The sequence below is a fragment of the Electrophorus electricus genome, chromosome 7, assembly GCF_013358815.1.
Source record: "Electrophorus electricus isolate fEleEle1 chromosome 7, fEleEle1.pri, whole genome shotgun sequence".
Taxonomy (NCBI): domain Eukaryota; kingdom Metazoa; phylum Chordata; class Actinopteri; order Gymnotiformes; family Gymnotidae; genus Electrophorus; species Electrophorus electricus.
Genome location: NC_049541.1, coordinates 14,816,931 through 14,832,299, shown reverse-complemented (window position 1 = coordinate 14,832,299; position 15,369 = coordinate 14,816,931). Strand labels below are relative to the sequence as shown.

The 15,369-nt window shown below is 49.6% G+C and overlaps 1 protein-coding gene across 1 annotated transcript in view; it reads right to left on the bottom strand.

The window, feature by feature from the left end:
• foxp2 (forkhead box P2) overlaps positions 1–15,369 on the bottom strand; it is a 92,059-nt gene that overhangs the window by 27,059 nt on the left and 49,631 nt on the right. The window contains exons 5-6 of the mRNA XM_035528704.1: positions 9,362–9,451; positions 900–1,037 (exon numbers count right to left, since the gene is read on the bottom strand). Of these exons, the coding sequence (XP_035384597.1) occupies positions 900–1,037; positions 9,362–9,451 (228 nt within the window). The remainder of the gene's footprint in view (positions 1–899; positions 1,038–9,361; positions 9,452–15,369) is intronic.

Below are 15,369 nucleotides of genomic sequence, written 5' to 3'. Positions count from 1 at the left end.
TACTCTCATCTAACGTCAAGGACAGCAGGAGGAGAAGAATGATGCCTATGCCCTCCTATACGTACACAGTTTGTTCCTTAAAGTGCACTAGTATATATACCCACGTCCTCTACATGTATATAAGTGTGAGTGATTTGTCTGTTTCTCTGTGTGTACATGTACTTGTGTGTATATGTGTGTGTGTGTGTGTATTTTGTGTGCGTGTGTGTCTGTATGTATGTGTGTGTGTGTATTTTGTGCATGTGTGTACATGTATGTGTGTGTGTATTTTGTGCATGTGTGTACATGTATGTGTGTGTGTATTTTGTGCATGTGTGTACATGTATGTGTGTGTGTATTTTGTGCATGTGTGTACATGTATGTGTGTGTGTGTGTGTGTGTATTTTGTGCGTGTGTGTACATGTATGTGTGTGTGTGCATGAGTGTGTGTGTGTGTGTGTGTGTGTGTATTTTGTGCATGTGTGTACATGTATGTGTGTGTGTGCGTGTGTGTATTTTGTGCATGTGTGTACATGTATGTGTGTGTGTGCATGAGTGTGTGTGTGTGTGTGTGTATTTTGTGCATGTGTGTACATGTATGTGTGTGTGCATGAGTGTGTGTGTGTGTGTACATGTATGTGTATTTTGTGTGTGTGTGTACATGTATGTGTGTGTGTGCGTGTGTACATGTATGTGTGTGTGTGCGTGTGTACATGTGTGTGTGTGTGTGCGTGTGTACATGTATGTGTGTGTGTGTGTGCGTGTGTACATGTATGTATGTGTGTGTGTGTGCGTGTGTACGTGTATGTATGTGTGTGTGTGTGTGTGTGTGTGTGTGTATTTTGTGTGTGTGTGTATTTTGTGTGTGTACGTGTGTGTGTGTGTATTTTGTGTGTGTACATGTGTGTGTGTGTGTGTACCTGCTGTAGCATGACTGCCTGCTGTTGCTGGAGAAGGGCCTGGAGCTGCTGGGGGGAGAGGACCTGCTGCTGGAGGATCTGTTGCATCTGCTGGGGGGTGATGACCTGCGGACTCATCATGGCCACTGACACCGGCACCTACACACACACACACAGGAGGAGAATGAGTCTGGTTCCTCCTGCTATCGTTCTAGCGTGCCTCGTCCAGCAGCAGGCTGTATGGGTGTTGTACTAGGTGTGTTTTCCCTTTTCCCCCTTTTTTCTCAGTTCCCTCAGTGGGAAAAGCGCTGTGCTTCAAATAGTACGGAACCTTAATTAGCTGAACCTTTGAACTCCCGTAGGCTTTCCTGGGTGCTACGCATCCTGCTAGACAGCAGTATAACCTGGACTGCAGTACCGAGCTGAGACAGATACAGGCTGGGAGTGTGCATGTGTGTGTGGGTGTATGTGCGTGTGTGTGTGCATGTGTGTGTCTGTTTATGTGTGTGTGCGCATGTGTGCTCACTACTGCTCTCTGTGTCAGAAGAACTCCTTGCTGAAGCGGAGCTCAATTGCTTATAGGAAGGCGAGTAGAATTACCAGTTGCTTCAAACTGTGCACTGAAGTTTGCAAGTTGTGCTCTCTCACAAGCGCAGCCAGAGGCACAATTCCTCCTCGAGATGTCATTCTTCAAATTTTCCTGTCATTTTTTAGGTGATGAGAATCATTAAAATGCCAGCTGTCAAGCTGTGCAGCAGGAACTTTTTTTTGTGTGTGAAAACAAAATAAAGAAAATATTTTTGCAGCCCAATTTTTATTAGACAGCAGTGACTTCAGAAACAAACAGATCAATAACTCAGGCAGATTCAAGTTCTCTGCGTATTGCACTTTGCCTGCCTGCACACCCTCCAGCAGGGGAGCGGCACACAGGTGTGCATTAATTCTGCTCAGTTCTTCCTTTACAGTTAAAAAATGGAACATTTGGAAACAAAAATAAACTCACTGCCAAAAATGTTTACTCTAACACAGACATTAAGAAAAGAAAGCCAGAGAGTTGCCCCCGAGCAGCTGCGCTCTTTGGCGTGATTAGCACTTGACAGCGCGTCATTTAAGGCGTCATGGTTTTGGCCACAGGAGCGTGGTGTTGGCGGCCTGCGCGTGGTGGAGCCACCCTGCCTGGTGCCGGGGGTCCGTAGAGATGCCGCCGCTCCCGCTAATCAAGCTGCCTGATTGCTTCCCATACATCCGCGCTCTCGGGGCCTTGACACGTCCTTGTTTTGCTCTCTGCGCTCGGCCCGGCTCAGGTCCCCCTCTTTGATTAGCGGAGACATTTGCATGGTCACTACACATTTTTCATTTTAGAAGTCATTATGCATTAGCGCTCCTGATCGCCCAGCTTGACTAATCCTGATGAACTGAGTCGCACAGCTGAAGGTCACACTCTATCCTCACTGCACATTCATATTCATATTCAAACAAATCCAGGCACCGTTCTTCATTAGACTGGCCCCAAAACTCAACAAGCTCAGCCATGGAGGAGCTGACGCGCTTGTCCACTCTCACTCACTCTCTCTCTCTAAAACACTCTCTGGGGAAACAGAAAGTGATAGGAGAGAAGGGAGAGACAAAAGAACAAAGCAACAAAAAGTCACAAATTAAACAGCTGCATGTAATTATGCAAATGTATGCTTACACCTTCAATGTTATTAAACCTTAAGACACATTTGTGATGTGTAATTACCCCCAGGTTCAGGCGGGGTTTGCCGTCCGACTAAACGACAATGCAAAGACCAAAGCTCAGAAATGCGAGAGGAGATGTTCTCATTATGCTCATTATTTGTCTATTTAAATGAGCTTTTGGTGAACAACAAAAGAAACCTGGGTGGCTCCACAGTCCAGCGAATATAATAAACATGTAAATTTCCACACAATGCAGTATTAGTTTATTTATCTACGTGGCAAGATTGTGCACAGTTAAAACGCACGGAGCTTTGCCGCTTGAAAAGCAGGCGGTTCCTAATCGCCCCTGGAGACGGCGAGCACAGAGCCCGTCCCGCCGAAAGCACGGGAGAAAACAGCAAACAAATGGAGTCAGGAAAGCGCCTTTCAGCCTTTCATTAGCTTTTTAGTGGAGAGATGGATGATAATCATCTTCATTTCATTCGCTCTCGCAAACAAAAAGAGGCGAGAGGAGACAGGCAGAGTGGAGGGCCCTGGCCCATTCACCGCGGGCCGCGCACAATGCTAATTCCAGCATTTAACGCCGCGCTTTTCTGCCTGACGTATCAGAGCTTGAAAGATGAAAGCAGATAAGTAATTGCTCTCCTGGTTCTTATTCTTCACTGACAACCCATAAATTTAATTTTACACACACGTTCATTTACATTTTCGAGTATATGACATGATAATTGGCGGAATATAACACCTCCATTCCGCTGGATACTGTGCCTGCTAGTGATTGACAAGCCGGGTGAATTGAAAGGAACAGAGGCTGAATTGCCTCCCTGGAAATGATTTTGCAGGAAAGGGACAAAATTAATGAGCATTTGCAAGCGGGGTCGAGCAGTAAACACTCGCAGACAATAGCATTTCTCCGGCGCAGGCGCCAATGGTGAGAACACAGCCACGATAGCCAACAAAGAGCCCCCGGTGGTTCGGCCAAAATCTATTACCGCACACTGGGGACAAATGGCATTCTTAAGGAATCATCTAAAGTCAGTCCCACTCAAGACCTTAAACGGGGACACTGATTAGAGAGTGTTTTCATTGACAGAGTAATAGAGGCCAGGGGCCACTGGCAGGATGACTTTCCTGCACTCTGAATTTGGATTCATGACCCTTCCAAACAACTACTGACATAGAGTGGTCAAAAACCATAAAACGAGGTGACGGCAATGTTTGTATGGGCTGAGATAAAAGGCAGCAGGTTGAGGTCCATTGCCCTGCTCACTGGAGCTGCAGGGGTCTGCACCTGAGCTAAAGTGTAGGAAAAGACCTTCAAACTGGCTGTTGATGAGAAAACACCTTTATAGGGCTCTCATCATTCTTCAAGCCTCAAACAAGCCCTGCTCTCTCTCCCTCTCTCTCTCTCGTCTTAAGATGTTCTGAAACCTACACTAGCAGTAAAGAGGTATGATGTGGTAGAGAGGACGGGGTTGTTTTAGGGTTTTGTTTTTTTTTGCTTCCAGCTGGAATACATGGAATCCATGGTGCTTCAGAAATGTGGTAGGAGGCTAGGTGATCTCCCCTTGTTCAAGAGCACCATTCACTTAGCTCTCAGTAGCTCGACAAAGACATGTGCCATTAGCACTACTGGTTTATCCTCAGTACAACAGCCAGTGCCATGTTAGTTTATCGCTGGCCCAGATACACTAGTCAGCACTGGAGCTAAAACAGTTAGCGGGAGCCAATTCAATTCACCATTTCCGCACCATTCATGGGCTAAGTAAAGGAAGGCCCAGATTAGATGTGTGGAATAGGCGGGCAGGCTACTGAATGGGATGAATAATGTGACCACTTCAGAGGAGGGAATGATGGTGGCACTCGCCCCAGATACTGTTAAGATAAATAAAATGAGAAACGGAGGGGCGAGTGCTGGTAATTACTCCGGCTGCTTGCCAGCGAGAGCTGCCGTGTTAATTAAGGTGTAAAGCTCAGCTTGATCAGTGAACGAGGGCACAAAGTAAGGGAGGGAAAAAGCGGGGGAGAGAGAGATCGAGAGAGAGAGAGAGAGAGAGAGAGAGGGATTCCACACTCATCCCACCCATTCATCTCAGCCCCTGGCTCCTGAGAGAAGACGAGTCCCAACATCCGACCTCCACCGAGCAGTCGGGCGCTCCGGAGCCCTCCTCTTCGGTTACGCTGACATTGCTAATTCACTCTGCAATTAACGGCAGCCGAGGCTGTTTTGATGGCGTGGCTGCGTCACGGGCAGGGCACAGGAGATGTAGCCCATGCAGACATGCAGAGACACAAACACGCACCCTGTCACCTACCTTCACAAACATCCCACGTGTATGCCTGTGTTTGTGTGTGTGAGAGAGAGAGAGACTAATAGAGAGAGGGAGAGAGAGAGAGAGAGAGAGAGAGAGAGGGAGCGAGTGAGAAAGATTGTTCAGATTAGAGGATCAATGCGAGCGATACTCCGGACCACAGTTAAGTAGATTACAGGAACGTTTCCCAAATCAATTTATTTTGAGCAACACGCTATGGGAAGTGTAATGCATTTAAAGGGATGATAAAGCGGACGCAGTCCTCCATTAGAAGACCTAGAGGGGTAATGGTGATACAATAGACCCTCCACAAAGATTTATCTCCACACAGATAATCATGCTCTCATTTCCATCAGTGCAGGGAAAGATCACTGTGTACTAGAGACGGAGGTTCCTGCCTCCCTGTGCTTTCCAGGAAACGGTAATGAGCCTTAAAGAGCTGGAGAAATAAGAGGAGATAAAGTGATGGTAGGAACAGAAGGAAAATCTTTCAAATGTGAAGGCACCTCAGCTAGTCTAACAAGGACTCTTCATCCTGAGCCACGTAAAGCGGTGCGTGGCGTGCAAGGCCTCGTGAGCGGCTATAAGCGCTTTTAAGGACTTGTACATTCAGAGTTCTTTTTTAAAGCTCATGCCTATGCTACTACAATTAAGGGGGTGTATGGTAGCACTCGTAAGGAAATTTCACACTCAGGCCTTTCTCACGTCTCTCTCTCTCTCTCTCTCTCTCTCTCTCTCTCTGTCTCTGTCTCTCTTCTCGCTGATGTCACAGGTAATAGGGAGTCCATCGGCTCCAACTCCTCATCAAATGACATGCAGCAAATTACATGAGCTTCAAGCAGCTCGACGAATTCCAGCTCATCACTTGGAGAGACTTCCCTCTGCTGGGCTACACATATCAGATCTGCCAGTTAGGATCCAATTAACACCCTGGCCAGAGGAATCAGATTGCATGCGGAAGGGCTGCTAGAACTCGTTTATTGCTCCCATGAATCTTCTGTCAAAGGTAAATTTGTTGCTGCTACATCAAAGCGCGGTGGCACTTTACCACCCCCCACCACCCGACTCTTCCCCCTACCTCTAGCCTTAGGGTTATACTCCAACTTCTTTTGCATCACAATGATGAACCCCACGTGCTGTCCCCGGCAATTTACCATTTACCGGGGGGGGGGGGGTGTATCTTGTTTTTTTGGTTACCGAAGCAATAAGGGAAAGTGTCCAAGAGAAATGTGCCGACACACTTTTAACCCTCAGAAGGTCTGCACGCGAGCCTCTCCTTTCGTCCAGAACAAGCATGTGTGTTTCTCCATTTCTCTTTGCGATTCCACCGGGGGAGCGGAGTTAATAATAAATGTTAATGCGGGAGCATATGTCTCTCTACAAATTCTGCTGGCTTTTCCGCACGGTTCCAGTTGGCAGGCTAAGTAGATGAATTTTAAGGAACATGGCGCAGGAATGTGGCGCTTTGATGAGATGTGTGTGGCGGTGACCTTTAAAGTAGTTCCACCCTGAGGATGGCCCAGTGCTCACGCCATGATTGGGTGGGCTATCTCCCAGCACTGCACCCTCCTCCTAGCCGCAGGAGCACGGCAGCGGTGGGCACACGCCGCTCCCTGCTGCCTCCCGCCAGCCCCCTGTCCGGCCCGGAGTGCGGGGTTGGAGGAAGCCACGCAGAAAGAGGGGAACGTGGTGAGACGAGAGCAGGTTAGCCTTTTCGAGGAGCCGCGCTCGCTCAGAGCATGCTGGACGTGGATCTAGGCAAAGGTCACCGCGTCCAGAAGCCCACGGAGACACCAGCCTGAGCTGGCCACTGGGCAGCTGCAGCTGCTGCGTCAGTGTGCCCACAGGCCCCGAGCCTCACAGGGCTTTTGTTCTTTCTCCTTTTGTTTGCCTGCGTCTCGTTAAGGCTCCCCTAGTGCTCGTAGGCTTTGCTCTGACCACAGGCCAGGGGTCAGCGCTCCCTCTTTACATCGGTGCCCTGACACCCAGGGGGTTGCACTCGATCACACTGCCCTAACTCACACACACACACACACACACACACACACACACCCCAGCATGCCGGTACGGCAGCCTACGCCAGTGCTGACCCAGCCTGCTGTTCTCCGCGTCTCCTCCACGGGCTGCCCTCCCGTGCCCGAGTCCCGGCGGCGGCTCTCGAGGGTCGGCGGACGTACGAACCGCCGCGCGGTTGGGGTGGGGGGGGTGGTGCTGGTGAGGGCCACGTGATCAGGCGCGTGGGGCCCCGCTGTAATCTGCCTCACACTTCGTCCCCACCGCTCCTTTATTTGTGTTTTAAATGTCAGTGTATAAAACGCGGGGCGGCTCTGTGGCGCGCAGGGATGGGCGCAGCGGCGTGAGAGGCCTGCTGTGTGCCTTGGGAAATCCTTGTAAGCAGTGTGGTGAAGACGCGGGGATTTACGGCTGAGAAATAGGTGTTTATTGAGCGCTCCCGTGGGCTTACCGCGTAATAATAGACCTGTCACATTACGCAAATGTGGAAAAGCAGTTCGTGTGCACGTCAACGGCCTCAGATGAAGCAGTGGATAGAATTAGTCAGGCGAGAGCCTTTAGACACTAATACAAGTAATTAAAACTGCGCGCCACAGTGCTTTGATGCCAGCGCGGTAAATAATTTATGTGCCAGTGATGTATGGATTGCTTCCTTCCCTTCCCTGCGAGGGAAACGGTGGGATTTGTCAAGTGTCGTGCGAAAATGCTTTTCGCTTCCCAGAACGAAGGGCCTTTCCGATCGGGCCGCGTGCGCACGGCCGAACCAGCCGTAGATCTTATGGGTGTGTTTACGGTTTAAGCTGACCATTCATCGACGGTGAGAAAGGGAAAAAAAAATGCAGGAAAGAGCGGAGAAAAGCTGACTCTGGATCTTGGCTGGAAAGTTTGCCTTTCCCAAGGCTTCTTGGATCGTGAACGCTGAGAGGTGAAGATGTTAATAAAGGGAGGGCCAGCAGCACTGATTAACTACAGCCTGTAGACATGACTGGACGAGGCCCTCATTCATATTGATTCATATGGCTAACATGAAGCAAGGAAGGAGTAAGCAAATGTAAATATTCAATATTTACTATCCTCTGGTGTTATTAGAGTCAGAGCTCCGGTCCTGGGCCGACAGTTATCACAGACTTTGTGCACGTGGCAATTTGCAGTCACACGGTGTGCTGGGAATCCATTCTCTAAGTATACACAAGGCTGGGAAAATCCAATAGGCTGAGCGTATTCAATATTGTGTCATGCGACACATTGTTTTAAAACTAAGGTCTGTGTTCAGAAGAAAAGAACAACAAAAACAACCCCCCCCCCCCCCCACCGCCACCAAAAACAAGTTATTAATTCTTTAACACAAAATGCATATTTGTACTGATAAGTCTTGGCGTATTAACATTCAGACTGTGAGTGATGTGACTGATTCCAGCTAAACCACCCCTAGCAGAGCTTATCTTTTGCTACCACATAATTAGATACACAGGCGTGTGACTCCAATTGAAGGTGTTGTCATTGTTGCACTCTGCGAAAATATTAACGATGAAGGTTAATGCCAATTTTCCTTTGCTTTAATTAAATGCGCCGAGCACTAATGACGCAAGCCAATAGTCCCTGATAGTGCTTATTAGCGCGAAGAAGCGCAACGTGTTCTCACACTTTGGTCTGAACTTAAAAATCCATCTCCTGGCAGATGTCAAGCACTTACGTAAGTTCACGCAGGGAGCAAGCGCTCGCGTGTGCGTTGCGGGGATGCGGCCTAACGCGTGTTTTTTTTTTTTTTTTCTCTGACAGGGGAAGGCGTAAACAGCACTGCGGAGAGGCAACACGCCATGCACAATGCTGTCGTGACCTTTTACCAAATCACTGACAACAGAAGGAGAGCGCAGCTGGAATCAATATGGCAAATTATCTTGGAGGAGTTCAAATGGCAGCTAGTTAGAATACGCTACATACATAGGGAGGGCCACACCAGGCTGCCGTTCATGGGCGCACGTGTGTGTGTAGATGGAAGCCCCTCGGTTTATGTGAGGGTTACCCTGGAAAAAAGCATGCATATTAATGTAATCATGCACGACTGCAAATAGCACACTGGGTGTGCGACATGCATGAGGTCAGACGGAACATTATTATTCATTCTTCGTTAGCAAGCAAATTCTCCTCTACCCACCACCGCACGGACATGGTGGGGTGAGACCTGTTCCACGTAACCTGACAATACTGAAACCGTGCTCAACTGGACAGGAGAAAGTTTACTACAGAATGATGTATCGTGTGTGGGTGTGAGGGTGCGAGTGTGTGTGCGCGTGAGGGCGTGCGTGCGTGCGTATGCGTGTGTTTCGTCAGAGAAGGGCAGACCTGACAGGTTTAGAATTTCAGTGACAAGTCCAGAATTACATTGCCAAATCAAACAGGCTGGTGGAACAGAGGAAATCTTTTCCAGAGCGCCATGTATTATGGATGGACTTAAGAGATTAGCAGGGAGCTGCTCACCTGCAGTGGACGCTGTTTGTCGTTGCTCTTTGGAGACTTCAGGCCACTGCCTGGTTGCTGGAGGAGTAATTGCCTTGCTGCTTGTAGGGCCTGTAAAGAGAATAGAATGGGAGCGGCAAAATTAGATTTTTTTGGGGGGCCTCTTCTCCAAGAAGTGTGACACACTCCTGAAATCCGAGCAAGGCAACACCAGTCCGCAAGTTGTCTGCTTCTGGTTTTAAGATGACGGCTGAAATATCTGGCAAATATTATACATTTTTCATGACGATCCGCAAAGCCGTGATAAAGAATAAATACAGTTTGTCTAAAGCGCCCCTGAAGTGCGGGTGAAAAACCCACCGAGTGCGTCAGTAGAATTGACCTGTCTAGTGTGTGCTCAACTGAAATACCCACTTCTCTGCAAATTACCAGTGCATTTGCATATTCATAATATCAATTTGAAGTAGAGGCAGGCGATGTGAAGTGTTCCTACAAGCTGTAATTAAAGTTGACAAAATCAACATCAGATTACCTTAGGAGTGAATTAACAAGGAGCCAGGATTTTTTGCTGTGCATTAGCGGCGCTTACCAGCGCAGAAGGGGGAAACGGGCTTTCTGGGCCTAATCACACCGCGCCTTCTCCAAGGAGAAAGACTGCTAGCTAATGTTACAAACATGGCAAATGCAAAGTGACTGGAAAAAAAAAGGCTCTTATAGAATTTTTTTCCCCCTTCTTTCTGCAAATAAGATGACAATGGTAAGAAGGCGAGAGGATGATGTAATGTGTTGTCCATGTACTGTATCTAGTTCAGCCGCATCCAGAGCTGGGGCTCAGAGCGAGGAAACTCTTTTGACTGCTTCACGCTTTATCTGGCACAGAGAGACAGGAAGAAAGGGTCTCTCCCTGCAGCTGCAAACGAGTCCACCCCAAGCCCCGACAACAAGAGACGAAAAAAATAAACAACACAATATGTTCACAGGTGTTTCTTCAAGTGGAGAGAGAGACGAGGTGAGGAGTGGGGGGTGGGGTGGGACTGCTTCAGATAAAGAGTGACACTTCTTCCTGCAGAATCAAGGGGTTGTATTATTTTCTGGTGCTTGCCAGTATCCATGACAACAGCTGCCTTGACAGGATGTGCATATGGCACTGCTCTGCCAGCTGGTGAGAACAATGTTTGAACTAGTACATTGAGATGCTGAGCAAACAGGGAGAGGGAGAGGGAAAGAGACAGAGAGAAGGAGAGAGGGAGAAGGGGAGCGAGAGACAGAGAACGATAGAGAGTGAGAGACAGAAGGGGAGAGAGGGGGGGGGGGGGGGGTAGAGAGAAAGAAAAAAAAAGTTGCCACGTCTTAACCCTCTGGGAAGGCAGCCATCCCCCTGATCAATTATGAAAAGACAGAGCAGGGAGCTGCCACTGTCTGTCTGGCTGCAGCTCAGAGGAGCCAGGCTCTCGGAGCCTCCCGGTAAACAAACACACCAGAGTGGCTGTGGGTCCTAACAGCATCGATCTGTCTCCACATGTGCACGCGGCCTAGCGACGTGGCCTCGCTCTGCAGGGGACGGCGGGACGGCGGGGTGGGGAGAAGGGAGGGGGGGTGCCATCACTCGTCACGTCCTGCCTGTCTCACTCCAGCCTGCCGTCGGCTGCCGGTGCCAAAACAAACGGCCGCAACTGTCACCGACGCCTAACGAATCGCCGGCCCCTCAGCCTCCCCGCCGATCAGAACCCCGCGCCGGCCTCCCCATTTTAAACGTTGGTTTGATTGATTAGTTACGGCGCCTGCGACGCCTTTGGACGCATGAGTGACTTGTAAGCAGCGGCGACAAACTTGCTCCAGGTCTCTAGTCATTACTGCGGGGATTCGGGGGTTGAGATTGTAAATTGCAGAAGATTTCACGCCCATCCAAGCGTTGATTGTGATCGCAGGGCTTTAGCGGGCAGCTAATGGGCTTAGCACAACAATTAGCAGGAGGAAAATGTTTATCTGAGCTGGGATCAATACAGGCTCTCTGTCCTCGGGTGAACAAGGGCAAAGTCAAAGAAGTCATTCAGTGAGGTCTGGGTGCGGGAGCAGGCCGCAAGTACGGCCTGCTGTAATGGCTTTTCCAGTAGCAGTGCTGGAAGTGCCGAAGGCAGAGGAAAGCAATCAGCTTCCTGCTGCTTATTAAAGTAACGCTGCATTCCCGGGTAGGAGGCGTCATTAGCTTCAGGATTCGGTGTTCCAAAATCCTCCTGAAATCATCACCCCCTAATCAGCCGATATGCCCATAACAGTTGTCATCAATGTGCAAGCCATCGGTGGGACTCCGCTCCGCTCTAATCCGTATACAAGTCTACACAAATCTAGTCTGAGACTTTAACAATAAGAGTTGAAGTCTGGCAGCCATCAAAACTTTGCTGAAAAGCCCAAACCCCCAGAATGTGTCCATTTAGACCTGTGTTGCTGTGCGCGAGAAATGCCAGCTCTCGTCCATTAATGCACACACTGTATAAACAGCACAATGTGCTGCATTCCTCAGAGCTGGGAGCTCAAGAGCCCCAGCTAGAACATAAATAACAAGGCACTCAGGAACATATTTGATGTTGATATCCATCTCCGAGGACCAGGAGAAAAAGAAACACACACACACACACAGACAGACACACACACACACACACACACACACCCACACAAGGACACAAGCAGGCAGCAGCTCAGGATCCTTATGAAAATAAGATGCAGCCCAAATGGATCTGCCGTAATTGGTTTCAGATAGCGAGGTCAGGAGAAAGCCGATATGGGCGACTATTATGCGAAACAGAGGGAGAAACACGAATGTTTACACAGGCGCTCCCCGGCTACGTTAATAGCCGAACAGAGCTCACTGGAGAGGGAGTGAGGGACATGCGAAAGAAACATATGTCAGCCCCCCCACCTCCCATCGCACGGTCTGTGTTTAGACTTAATACAGCAGTAATAAGGAACACATCACAATGCACCTTTGTGAGTCCGTTCCCCGGACTAAAACAAGCATGAAATACATTAGCAGCCAGCTGCGGCTTGGCACGTCGCTACAAACAGCTCGCTGTTGCTCCGGACCACCGCTTTAATCGCCAGACACAGACGCCCATAGCTGTGACCAAAGGTATTAGAAGGCACAAACAGGCAAGCGAAGCAGCATGTGGGCTGGGTGGCTTCCTGGGGTCCGGGGGAATATGCCCGGCATGGATTCTTGGGAATGTGCTGGGGGCCAAGAAAGGCAGGTAGACACTGAGGAACTAATGGAAGCCTGTGTGTTGGGCAGGTAGTTAATATGTAATCAGGAGCTTGATGAGTTTAAAAGAAAGAGGTTAGAACAGATGTAGCGAAGGCCCTTTAGTTTTGTTGTCATAATTGATTGTATTGCCTGGGCACGTGTGCGCGGAGAGCAGAGCGCAGGAGCGATGGGGTTGAGATGGGTAAGTGGTAACAGGGTGCCCGCGTTAGTGTGCGGTGTGTGCTGAACGTGGCAGTGTCAGTATGCTTGGTACAGGCAGGCTGGAGCGAAACGCTGTTCTGTCAGCCTGAACTTCTCCAGACGTGCAGGCCGGCAGGCATGTCAACCTGCTTATCTGCTCTGCTCACCAGGAAGGAAAACACAGTCTGAGAGAAAGAGAGAGAGAGAGAGACAGAGAGAAAGCGAGAGAGACCAGACAGTGAGGGAGCGAACATAAACCTTTTATCAAGCCAGGAGTCGTCTCTCGCCTTGGAAAACAAGGGACAAACAGTTTACGCTGAGCAAACAAACAAAGCTGGTGGCTGGAGCAGCCTGTGAGGAGATAGGACCAGGCTCTCCACGCCAGCATATTGACACCATATCTGTTATGTAAGTGTGCTCAGGACACAGGGGGCCGATGGAGGGCCCAGCCGCTCATGAATATAAAACCGCACTTCAGGCTACTGATTCCATAAACAGCTTATGAGCCGTGAGCTGATGAAATTGAGCTGCAGACACGCTTCCTCACACAGTAGCCAAAGAGCCACAGCCTGAAGGCCGGGCGCGGGGTCCGCCGGAGCTGAGCGGAATGGCTGCTCGGGCAGCCAGCGACGCCGCACGTGTGAAACGCCGCGCCCGCGCCCGTAGCAAGGGAGAGAGGTGGGCTGGTGGCCCTGGGTCAAAGGTCGTCGGCGGTGCCTGACAAAACAGAGGCATCATAGGCCCGGTACCATCCGAGAGAGCTGCCGTGCGGCTAGCGAGGCCTTACTGGCCGTGATGTGGTGTCCGCTGGCCGGACGAGAAAGGGACGCAAGCTGGTGATGATTCAGCAAACGGGGAGTTAGAGAGGGAGAAAGATAGAGGAGAGAGATTTTGATTTTGTGGAATCAGACTGTTTTTTGGCATGTTTTTCTCTAGCCAAATGCCACACTCCCCAGACGAGAGAGCAGGAATGGTGGAGGGGGGGGGGGATAATGAGCATTTTTATGTATGACTCAATAAATCAACAGAGCATGGCACGCGCGGGCCCCTCCGTGGAGAATCCGCCTGAACCGTAGGATGCGGTGCGAGCTAACCAGCAGAACAATGGGCTTCTGTTTGCTGCGCTGACTGGTGCAACCACTTTCTCTCCTTCTGTCTCTCACTCCTCTTCCTTTCTTTTTTCATTCCTCCCTTTTATTCGCTCTCCCTCTCAATCTTCCTCTCGCTCCTTCAATCCCCCCCATCTCTTATTTATGTATTCTCCGCTCAGCCTGTGCGCTCACATCTCCCACACTCTCCCTTCTTGTTTATTGATTTTCTAGATTAAGATTCCCAGCGAGAGGGATTGTAACACACAACCATAAAATTATTTTGGGGTGTGCTTATTTGACTTTCCCTTGCATCTATTTGGCCTGTGTCTGTAGACAATTATGCTTCCCCAGCCCAGACTCAGGTGCTAATAATGAAGGACAAATAGAATCATATGTGTAAACTTCCCCTTCTGATGAAAATTTATATTAACTTTCTGCCACTGTAAACAGAGAGGCATAGCACAGCCCTCCCTAGTGAATTGGAGATGAATTCAGTCATTTCTAACCCAGGAAGCTGTGCATTTATGTGCGTGTGTGTGCGCGCGCGTGTGTGTGTGCGCGCGCGTGTGTGTGTGTGTGTGGCGGGGGGGCTGCAGAGTCCTGCCTCATTGTGTAACCTCACACTTATATTTCCAAGTGTGAGGAGACAAAACATGGGGTCTGTTCAGCCCATCAGGTGGAGTGCATGCGTGTATGTGCCTCTGTGCCAACAGGCGTGTGTGTGCGCGTGCGTGCGTGTGTGTGTGTGTGTGTGCGTGAGTGTGTGTGTGCGTGCACTCATTGGGGAAGCCCTGCCAGCAATAACAGACCAAACAGAGCAGGCTTCCATCGTTCACTACAACCGCAAACATTCATGCGCCTGCTGCCTCCTGTGGACACTGTTATGGATGGGTCTTGCAAATACACGCCGCACATTTGCAGTGGAGTGCATATAATAGTTTACAGCGGTGCCAGCGACCTGTGGAGAGAACGCGACTGCAGGAGCCCTAGACCAAAAACAACATCTGTAATCCACAGAAATGCAGCGACCAACTGCAGCACGGAGACGGGCGACCCCTGCCCTCCTGATCACCATTACCGCTTCTAATTATGACTCGACCTCGTTCTCCAAGTTATGCTCCGGGCCATCTCACTCTTAAAGACTGCGTGAGCTGTGGCAGCTAGGGTCTGCTGAGCGCACTCTGGGAACATTGTCTCAGTGTGTCTCTCTGCCTGCTCCCTCACTTATGAAATTCAATTTATCCACCCTCCTCCTTGGCCGGCTTTAGTAAAGCTCTCACTTTCAACCGGTGTGCGGCGGCGGGGTTTAGATAAGGTGACGCGCTGGGCTATTCACCGCTGGGCCATTCCCTTTTATCTGCCTCTCTGAGAGCACTCCTTTACACAGCCACAAGCCAGAGCTCACGCTATCTTCAGCTATCAAACAAAAAAAAATAAAATAAATAAAGTGCCCCTTTTCACTTATACCATCAACATGTGCACAAAAAACCTCTCGGAAT